Genomic DNA, 11,193 nt, shown 5'->3' with positions numbered 1-11,193 from the left:
ATATTTAACAGTTGATTGCATGTGTTTTCATTTATTATTGTAAAGAAACATACAATATTATTTTTTGAAGCATAGCGTGTGCTCACAATAGAAATACAAATCTATCAGTGTAAACCCACAGTCGAGCTGTTAGTAAACTCTTGATGGTATATTTCAATAACAAATAAGCTGATATAACACATTTTGATTAAATATTTTGTCCCATTTTACGAGCTGAAATTCATCCATTTACAGCTGTCACTTGATTGCGCTCATATATCCTGTTTTCTGCTTATTTAATGTGTTCAGTATGTGCTGTAGGCTGTCTGTACTGAGCGGCTTTTCATTTGCAGCAGTAGTCTTGTGATGCCATCGGTCAGATGACGAAGCCGAAAGGAGAAACTCTGATTGTTTAGCATGTGGAGGTTTCAACGCTGCACTTTGAGCGTTTTTCTCTTAGCTTCTATAATCGCTTCTCTCTTACAAACACACAGATTTGCCTTTCAGACTCTTGGTTTTGTAATAAAGAACACTGTACCTGAAGGACACTTTGTTGTGTGTGACTGTATTTGTGCATCCTGTAGTAAGACATCAGAGGTCATGGGCCGAGAGAGTATTTTTAGTGTAACCTTCACTCAGTCTGGTGTGTAAACAAATGAATCATTTGAGAGGGGGGAAGGGGGTGGGGAATTGCAATGTAGTTCATGGAAAGTGGAAAAAGTTGGCTTTTATTTAGTATTATTTTTGGTCTGTTTTCTCTGGATTGTTTGGTTTAGCATTTATTCATTTCGATACCAAACACAAAGGAAGTGAAGGCAAGGATACAGAGATTCGGAGGAGCAAAACAGAGACTTAAGACGATGCTTTTAATATGCCACATATATTATTAACATGAATTTAATGAAGATAATAAATGCATCACATGTTAAGCGTGTATAGATTTGGCCTTACATACAAAAATATATGCACTAAAATGTTTTGACATGCGTTGATGAATGATAAATAATTGAGCACAAATAAACAAGTGAATAATGTACAATAAATAGATACCGTTTACAAATAAACTGTAAATTACTACCTACATTTTTTTATTTTAACTGATTTTCATTCTGGTCAATAGAATCAACAGGAATTCTATTTAAATATAAGGGTCATTCTATAATTTAGTGTACATTTCATTTCCATTGATGATAATTCTACTTTTTTTCTAACAATTTTCATAAGAAATATCATATTTTATCCATTATGAGAATGCATAGTATAATCTCAATCATATATTTTGTATACCCTGTTTTTCAATTTGCTCTCGCCATATTACATAAAGCTTAATTTTGCCTTTATGTCCCTTAAATTACAATTTTTGCAATGTTCACTTTTTGAATTGAGTGGGTCTTGAGTTCAAAATAACGAATAAAAAAATGTTAAGACTATCTATATTCCATATCTATAAAAAACATTTCTATAATTCAAATACCTAAGAAAAATAAACATTTTGAACACATTATGGTAAATGTCCTCTTAATTTTTTCTATATTTGATCTTCAGTGACCTGTAACCCTTAGTTAATTTACTGAGAAAGAGTATTGTTTTTCCTGACATGAATTGTATCCGAAATTATAGAGTGAAAGTTATAGAATGAATCATATATTATATATATATTCTCCTTCATAAAGCCCTGTTCACACCAAGAACGATAACTGTAAAGATAACGATCCACACCAGCAAACGATATCGTCTGTTTATTCCAAGCGCTTTAAATTCTCGAGCTCGTGATAGCAGGATGGATTCTGATTGGCTGTCAATGTTTTTATCGTTCATCAGCTGGAAAAAATCGTTCTGGAAGTGATTCCAACGATATCGTTTCTCTGTGCCTTTATCATTATAGTTGTGGTGTGTGAACGCTGCTATTCTTTAATATTGAGAACGATATTTAGAACTATATCTTTATCGTTATCTTTATAGTTATCGTGCTTGGTGTGAACGGGCCTTAAGTCATGTTGGATGTTATGTATTGAAATAGAAGCTCATCCACTAAGAGATGCTCAGCGCCGCTGATCCTCTTCTTTCTGATCAAAAACAAAACAAAAAATATATATTATTTGTATTTTCAGAAGGAAACGCCACAAACATTATTAGCAGCTGAGGCACACAGGCAGGTATTCAAAAACCATTATCAGTTGATTTATCAGTTGAATGCTGAATGTTATATTAATGTGAGTAAATATAGGATTGTGAAATTTTAATATTGAATGTCTTTGATGAAATTAAAACCAAATGGAAAGCTTGTGCTAGTATCAAATTCTGTGTTGGGTCTGCAGTTCAATTTAATGCAGAATAGTCGAGAAGACGCAGTGTTTTACAACAAAATCGCCGCTAGATGACTCCAGTGTCCCAGAAACCTTTTCAAAGGTCAAAGAGACTCTGAGGAGCAGGAACTGTGTCAGTTATTCATCAGCACAAACACAGTTAATGAAATATAAATCAGAGTGTTAACTAGCCAATGAGAATAAAGTTCACTTGTCATCCTGTACCTGAATATCACCCCGCCAAAGCTCCTTTACTTACTCAGAAGCCTAGTTAACTATGACTAGTTGGTCTGGTCATTATTAAAATATGGCTTGGATTTGGCAGAAAAAAACATTTTGTGCTTGAAAAATCTCTTGACTCTTCAATCTGGAATAACACCTGTAATTTATAGTTATTTATTTACTTTTTAAGTACTTTTTTATTTAATTATTTAAATTAAGTAAATTACATTTTTTATATAATTATTTTTGTTTGCACCGTTTTAAACATTTGTGTAGGACCTAACAAGCATGAAAAAAGGAAATTAATAATAATATTAATAATCTTAATAATTGGATTTTGTTAATACTTGCATTTTTTAAATATGAAAAAGTTGGGAGTACATCCGAAGTCAAAGTTCAAAGGAAGTTCAAATGTTCATATGGTGAGTGTCCCTCCACATTGAAAAATTTACTACTTTTAATTTACCTTTAAGTAATTCAGCTGATTTAGACTGATTTTGTGTTACATTGTTTTATGTTTGTGTGACAGATTTTTATTGAAATAAATTAATGGTAGGCCTATAATGTATTGAATATATTATCTAATCGATGTTTGTTTTGAGATGCTATTGACACCATTGTGGAAAATTCATCTTTAATGAGAATTTGTCACTGGTGTTAAAACCCTTGCTTTACAAAACAAAACAAAATTATATAAGAGTAAACTAAATTAGATTTAAGAAAGAACAAAAGTTAAAGTCATTCTGCCATTTATCATTATTGATAATGTCAAAATGCTATGAGGTTTTGGGAATTGTAACTTAACAGAACTGATTTTCCCACCAAGTGTGTTTTTTATTCATTTATTTTTAGAAAAACTCTTTTATATATACAGGTGCATCTCAATAAATTAGAATGTCAAATTAAAAGAACCAAAGACTTAAACTACTTCAGTCTGTGTGCATTGAATTTATTTAATACACGAGTTTCACAATTTGAGTTGAATTACTGAAATAAATGAACTTTTCCACGACATTCTAATTTATTGAGATGCACCTGTATATATATATATATATACCTCCATTTGTTGCTGAATCCATGCGAGAGCTTCACTTATGCTGGTGTAAATTCCTGGTTTGTTTGCTTGTCCACAGCTCTCAGCCCAGCTGGCTGCCCCCACCAATGTCCACCCGGACCCCTGACAGGCCAACGGCCCTCCGCTGTCCCCCTACAGACAGAAGACTAGGGGTTCAACTAAGGTGCAGATACATTTAAGAGTGCTTGCTTTAATAACAGCTATTGTAGTTTATTGTGATGACACTCAAATGCAGTACCTGACATGTTCCAGCACCACCCTCTGAGAATTCTGCACAGATGTTCCAGGAGGTCAGACCTAGTCTGCGGCAGTCTCTGCTGGACAGTAATGGGACCTGAGCGGTATGTAGGGACACACTAGCCTCTCCTGCGCGACACACACATGTGTATTCTGAAGAACTGACTTTAAAAATACACTCAGTTGAAAGCAATATAGTTCAACATGTCTTCAAAAGCTGTGAAACTTGTTTACTACAAGCATTTACACAATAAATACCAGCCATTCAACTTTTTCTCTATTAAGTGCCCTTAAAAGTGTGCTAACACTCACCACTATCCACTGTGGCTCCCCAGCCTGAGATCAAACACATCTGTCCATCCTCAAAGCTCTCGCCATAACTGGGCAAACAGATGGGTACTACTTGTTCTGGAAAGGGAGAAAAAGGAGATGTATTGTAGTAAAGCCATGATTATATTCCCATTTAAAAGTCTGTTTATACAAATATTTCAGCCCGTGACGAGAAGTAAATTCTTACCATTGAAAGACAGAGGTAGTTTAAGCTTTATTAGCGCTATGTTGTAGCTGAGTCCTCCTGGCCTGTAGTTGGCATGGTAGATGATTTTCTCCACAGAGAGAGCTCCAGTTCCACCCAATGGCTGGTCTATTATCCCAGCATACACAGCCCATAACACTGGCTGAGCAAAGCTTTGAACAAAAAGAATCACACATTTAAGTACTGGACCATCATAAACTAATCTGGACGAGCCCAGAGCTTGTATAAACTCAGCCGGCTCAATATCAGATCAACATAAACTAGTCTGGACCAGCACAGAACCAGTATAAACCAGTCTGAAGTAGCATCCAACTAGCATTAAACAATCTGGACCAGCACAGAACCAGCGTTATCCAGTCTGGACTACCATCCAACTAGCATAAAACAATCTGGACCAGCACAGAACCACCATAACCCAGTCTGGACTAGCATCCGACTAGCATAGCACAGTCTGGACCAGTACCAGACCATTATAAACCAGTCTGGACTAGCATCTAGCTAGCATAAAACAGTCTGGATTAGAACCAGACCTTTATAAACCAGTCTGAACTATCATCTGGCTAGCATAAAACAGTCTGGACCAGTACCAGACCATTATAAACCAGTCTGGACCAGGACCAGACCATCATTAACCAGTCTCGACCATCACAGACCCATTATAAACCAATCTGAACCAGCGCCAGACCAATATAAACCCATCTGAACCAGCACAGAACTACCATAAACCAGTCTGGACTTGCATCCGACTAGCATAGCACAGTCTGGACCAGTACCAGACCATTATAAACCAGTCTGGACTTGCATCTGACTAGCATAGCACAGTCTGGACCAGTACCAGACCATTATAAACCAGTCTGGACCAGCACCAGACCATTATAAACCAGTCTGAACTAGCATCTAGCTAGCATAAAACAGTCTGGACCAGAACCAGACCTTTAAAAACCAGTCTGGTGGACTAGCATCTGACTAGCATAAAACAGTCTGAACCAGTACCAGACCATTATAAACCAGTCTGGACCAGCACCAGACCATCATTAACCAGTCTTGACCATCACAGACCCATTATAAACCAATCTGAACCAGCACCAGACCAATATAAACTCATCTGGACCAGCACAGAACCAGTACAAACCAGTCTATACCAACACCAGATCACCATAAACCAGTCTGGACCAGCACAGAACCAGCTCGGACCTGTTTTTTGCAGCAAGGATGACATGATACTCACCCGTACACACAGTGCGCAGCAGTGAGAATCCAGCGCTCACTGATGACTGATCCTCCACACAGATGCTGGTTCTGGTAATGCAGGCTGACCTGCCACGGGACCAGCCCAGACCTCGACAGGTTCCCTCCCACAATACGACTGCGGACGGCTGGCCTGGAGCCACACTCTACACCGCAAAACACAAACTGGATCTGAGTGGAAGACTCACTGACCATGCAAAAGTCACCAAAATTTAGTTTTGCATCACAGGAAAATAGTTAAAAATAGTTATTATAAAATTGCAACAATATTTATGTTTTCACTGTATTTTTGACCAAATAAATGCAGCCTTGGAGAAGAGAGAGAGAAAAAAAGAAAGAAAAAACAATATCATCAAACACTCACCTATACACTTGACAGCAGTCACTACACCAGAAGTGCACAGAGTTTTTCTGGAATAATAGAAAATACACTTTTAATGCCATCAATATCTTTCGCTCTATCTGAACTACACACAGTTTCATTTCTATGCTTCCATTTACCTTTGTATTAAAAAGCAAATCAACTCGGTCTCATTTCATTTCAGTGTACTCCACACTGAAATTAAATGAGACAAGAGTTGATTTGCTTTTTTCAAGATGGCTTTCTTTAAGACAGAATTGGCTCAAAACCTCTTCTCAACTGCCAAAAAAAGGCCATTCTGGTGTTCATACATCTGAAGGTTAGAGATCTCGCAGCTTTGGGACTCAGAGACAGTCCTGACTGCTTTATCAGGAACTAAAGACACTTCTGAACATCAATATATCTACAGAAGTACTTCAGATTGTTTGGAGTCAGTGTTGAACGCGTCAGTCACTGGACTGATCTTATTTGACAGTCTTTGGCCTGAATAACACTTCCTCAGGCTTGAGTCAATTTGATTTAGATCTGAGAAAACGAGTGATTGTAATGCTCATTTTAAGCTAAGGCACAAGTGCTGTCAATATTAGTTGATTACTTTTTAAAATTTACATTCATGTTAATTTTGAATTAGACATGAAAAGAAAATGACTCAATTCAGTAAGGGAGTCATTTGTGACCTTAGTAATGACTGACACTGGCTGAATGGCTCTGATTCAAATCACTTAAAGGAATAGTTAATCAAAAATAATAAATTTGGTGAAAATTTGCTCAACCTCAGGCTATTCAAGATGTAGAAGAGTTTGTTTCTTCATTGGAACAGGTTTAGAGAAATTTAGCTTTACATCACTTGCTAATCAATGAATCCTCTGCAGTGAATGGGTGCCGTCAGAATGAGAGTCTAAACAGCTGATAAAAACATCACAATAATCCACAAATAATGACTCCACTCTATTAATTAATGGCTGGTCAAGCAAAAACCTATTTGTAAGAAACAAATGCATTTTAAAGCATTTTAACTTTATGACCAAAATACGTCCATAATCCATAACACTTAATCCAGTGTAAAGGTCTATCCCCTGTTGTCCTCTCATATTAAAATCCATATTTGTTTAGAACTGTTTTAGACTGTTTTCACTTGTAAATCGTGCATGGTCTGTGCATATTTCATTTCTGATTCAGAAAAGATTACTTTTTCACTGGAGAAAACACTATTATGGGTAAATGAAAACACATTGTTTTGTTTGGAAGCAAAGGATTTAAGTAAAAAAAAAATCTTGCTGGATTTGTTTAATACAAACACACAGCTTTTCACTTCACAAGACTTTAATTGATGGAATTGTGAATTATTGTGATATTTTTATCAGCTGTTTGGACTCTCATTCTGACGGCACCCATTCACTGCAGAGGATCCACTGGTGTGCAATGTAATCATAAATTTCTCCAAATCTGTTCTGATAAAGAAACAAACTCATCTACATCTTGAATCGCTTGAAGGTGAGCAATTTTTCAGCAAATTTTTATTTTTGTGAACTGTTCCTGTAAGTTAGGGCTGTGCAATTAATCGCATGCGACTGTCATGCAATCTCGTCAGTAAAGCCGGTTCCGTGATTAGAACCGGCTTTACTGACGAGATGCGCATGACAATCTCATGCGATTAATTGCACAGCCCTACTGTAAGTGATTTGAATCAGAATCATCCAGTCAGTGAATGATTCAGAGTCATTACTATGGTCACAAATGACTCCCTTACTGAACTGTGAGTCATTTTATTTTGAAAATTAACATTTGCATTTTATTTTCTTATTCTCTTAAAGTTCATTATTTTGGCCAATATGTGTGACCATTTAGTTCCACCTGGAGCCCTGAAAACTAAATTTTTTACATTTTGGAAGGGTACATTTGGTTTCTTTTGCACGCAGGAGTATAAAGGAAAGATAAGGATGTGATATGTGGCCAAGTATGGTGTCCCATACTCGGACTTTGTGCTCTGCATTTAACCCATCCAAGTGCACAGCAGTGAATAGTGGCCACACACACCTTGTTGGGGGTTCAGTGCCTTGCTCAAGGGTCTCACCTCAGTTGTGGTTACTGAAGGTGGAAGAGAGCGCTGGTCATTCACTCCCCCCACCTACAATCCCTGCCGGAACCGAGACTTGACCCGCAACCTTTGGGTTACAAGTCTCTAACCATTAGGCCATGACTGCCCCAAAAGAAGGTTTACCTGAGGTGTGAAGAGTTTTGGATCTTGAAGTTGTCTTGAAGGCCTGTTTGGTTGATATTAAGAGCCACTAGATTATTCTGAAAGACTGCTTCAATGGAGGAGATGGGAACATCAGTAGAGCTCACGTAGCTACAATCAGACAGAGGACAACAAAAGAGCAATCATTAGTCAAATGAATTTTCCTTAAATAGCAGGCATGGGAGATGATAATATCGGCTCCGATGTTAAGTCAGTGGAGATGAAGAGAATAATTGCAGGCCAAGGATCTGAAGTTACTGAGATTATAGTCTGGATCTTTCACAGCTGTCCCACTGAGACACTGACGGCTGATACTGTAAATAGCAGAACCCTATGAAAATTACACTAAATTTGTGCTAATTTGTACACCAAAAATGCCATGCAAATGTTTTATTATGAATAATTTTATCATTTTGAAAAAAATTGTAGTTATTATTTTCCAAGCTCTGAAATATTTTATTGGGTAGAAATTTTGAGTAAAAATATTTTTAAAAGGTAATTTTCCTTAATCTTTATCCAGTAATTCACAAACAGCTGGAAAGGTCATTAATTCATTGGTCAAAAAGAGTAGGAACCCTGAAGAACATTCGGCTCTTGAAACCTAGTTTCCCATCCATGTTTGATTGTGTCATTTAGTTCAGGTGTGTGTCAGTAATTATCTTCATTAGCTTCTGTACTTATAGTTCAGTCTGTTCCATTAGTCTTCGTGCGGTATTGCATGTGAAAGTGATGTGCTATGTGTGTCTCCTGTCTGCCGTTGTGGATTTACCCCCGTGTGGATTATATTAAATACTGTTTGAATTCATCTCCTTCTTCGTGCACTCCTCATTCCACTGTAGCGTGACATTATCATTACATCAGATGTACCAGACGAAAAAAAGACAAAAAGCAGGCAAAAAGCTCAATGAGGGTGCTTAATCACAAAAGTCTGAAAACGTCAGCAAACCAGAGCTCCAAAAGTATAAAAATAATTTCATGCATGCGATATTTCAAGCCATATGGTCTGATGAAGAGCTGTTCACTGTCAGTGTTGCTGTACATGTATTTATTTATTTTTTCTACTTTTGAATCTCTGGGGTGCCAAATTGTTCTTAAGACCAAATATACCAGAGGAATATAATTGTCTGATAGTACATTGTAATTCTTTGTACCTGTTGTAACCCAGTTGTCTGCAGGCTACAGAGCCCAGGTGAGAATCCCAGCCTTCAGAGCACACAGTCCTCCATGAGCCCCTACTGAACACCTGCAGCACAGAGCTCCTGCCACTCACACGTACTGAGAGAGAGAGAGACAGAGAGGTTAGCGTCAGGTTTGAGGATTGGGAAAGATTTGCTCATGGGGACAAAATTGGTGTCAAAATTGATCGTATGTAATTTTTTCTTTGAAATCATTTAGAGTATGGATCAACAGAAATGTGTACTGAAACAATAAATAGAGTCGATATATATGTTATATGTTGATTTTAAGGTCAAGAAGAGAAGGATAGGATCAACCCACCACAGTTGAGCTCGTCTTCTCCATCTCCACAGTCCTCGACTCCATCACACACAGCATTTCTGCTGATACACTGAATCGACGACAAACAGCGGAACTTTCCTGAGCAACTCTTCAGACCCACTGGAGAAAAGATTGAATGCATGATGGTGACAAACACACACACACACACTCCTGTCTAAAGGAAGTTTACACAACCATCTGTCGTCATAAAGCAGGTGGAGCTCATTAAACATTTACAGTTCCCACTGCTCAGGATGAGTTTCATTTAATAAGGAGGATACTTACCTTCACACACACATATATTTTCTTGCCATGGTGGGGAATTGCTTTTGACTTCTCTTGTCTATTACTAAGCTAATAATATTTTTTCCCATAAGCCTATACCTGACCCTAACACAATTTTTTTATTATTCTTTTTCCATTTAGCCATTATTTAGTTTGTCAAGTTTAAGTTTGTAAGGTTTAGGCAAATCTGCCCAAACACAGGTTAATATATTTGTATATTTGGAATCATTAAGTTTTTTTTTTTTAAGTAAAAAATGTAATATTGTGAAACATTATTACAACTTAAAATAACAGTTTTTTTATTTTTTATATATATATATATTTTAAAATGTAATTTATTTCTGTGATGGCAAAGCTGGATTTTCATCATTACTCCGGTCTTCAATGTCAAAAATTATTATAATATGATTATTTGCTGCTCAAGAAACAATTTAGTATTGTTTTATATTATTATTGGAAAATGTAATACATTTTTTCTTCAGGATTGTTGGGACAGAGGCAAAATAAAAACGAAGAGGTTATAAAATATCCACGTTAAACTGTTTTGAAACAGTTCACAGTAAGCAGGTGAATTGGTAATAGGTCAAGGTATCATGTTTGGGTATAAAAGGAGCATTTCAGTCTTTGCAAGCAAAGCTGTATCATGGCTCATCACTTTGTGCCAAATTTCACGAGAGAAGTGTCAAACAAATCAAAAATCACATTTCGCAATGCAAAATTGCAAAGAATTTAGGTCTTTCACCAACTACCACATGTAATATTGTGAAAAGATTCTGGGAATCCAGAGAAATCACAGTACATGTAGGGCAAGGCAGGAAACCTCAGTTGAATGTGCTTTACCTTTGAGCCCTCAGATGGCATTGCATAAGAAACCGTCATGCAGTGGTGTTAAATATAGCCACATGTGCTCAGGAGTACTTCAGAAAACCACTGTCATTTACCACAGTCTGCTGCTGCATCAAGAAATGCAACTTGAATCTCTGTTACTCTAGGAGAAAGCTATACATCAGTTCTATGCAGCAATGCTGCCGGGTTCTCTGGGCCAGAGCTCATCTCAGATAGTCAATAAGACCACATTTCAACTTGTTTCCGGAAAAAATGGATTTCAAGTTCTCAGTCCCAAAGACCAAAGGGTCCATCCAGACTTTCATTAGCAACAGAAGCAAATGTCTGTCATGGTATGGGGGTGCAGCAGAGCAAACAGCATGG

General features: G+C 37.0%; 1 protein-coding gene across 1 annotated transcript in view; it reads right to left on the bottom strand.

Moving 5' to 3' along the window:
* Window positions 1–1,954: 1,954 nt before the first annotated feature.
* LOC107676845 (transmembrane protease serine 3-like) overlaps window positions 1,955–11,193 on the bottom strand; it is a 13,539-nt gene continuing 4,300 nt past the window's right edge. Inside the window, exons 4-13 of the mRNA XM_016471530.1 lie at window positions 9,700–9,819; window positions 9,354–9,477; window positions 8,185–8,313; window positions 5,967–6,013; window positions 5,583–5,748; window positions 4,337–4,506; window positions 4,132–4,227; window positions 3,821–3,948; window positions 3,565–3,714; window positions 1,955–2,045 (exon numbers count right to left, since the gene is read on the bottom strand). Of these exons, the coding sequence (XP_016327016.1) occupies window positions 2,022–2,045; window positions 3,565–3,714; window positions 3,821–3,948; window positions 4,132–4,227; window positions 4,337–4,506; window positions 5,583–5,748; window positions 5,967–6,013; window positions 8,185–8,313; window positions 9,354–9,477; window positions 9,700–9,819 (1,154 nt within the window). The 3' untranslated portion in view covers window positions 1,955–2,021. The remainder of the gene's footprint in view (window positions 2,046–3,564; window positions 3,715–3,820; window positions 3,949–4,131; window positions 4,228–4,336; window positions 4,507–5,582; window positions 5,749–5,966; window positions 6,014–8,184; window positions 8,314–9,353; window positions 9,478–9,699; window positions 9,820–11,193) is intronic.

This window comes from Sinocyclocheilus anshuiensis, unplaced genomic scaffold, assembly GCF_001515605.1.
Source record: "Sinocyclocheilus anshuiensis isolate Anshui unplaced genomic scaffold, SAMN03320099.WGS_v1.1 scaffold2166, whole genome shotgun sequence".
Taxonomy (NCBI): Eukaryota; Metazoa; Chordata; class Actinopteri; order Cypriniformes; family Cyprinidae; genus Sinocyclocheilus; species Sinocyclocheilus anshuiensis.
Note: the sequence above shows the minus strand (reverse complement) of the source record. Positions and strands in the feature narration are given on the sequence as shown.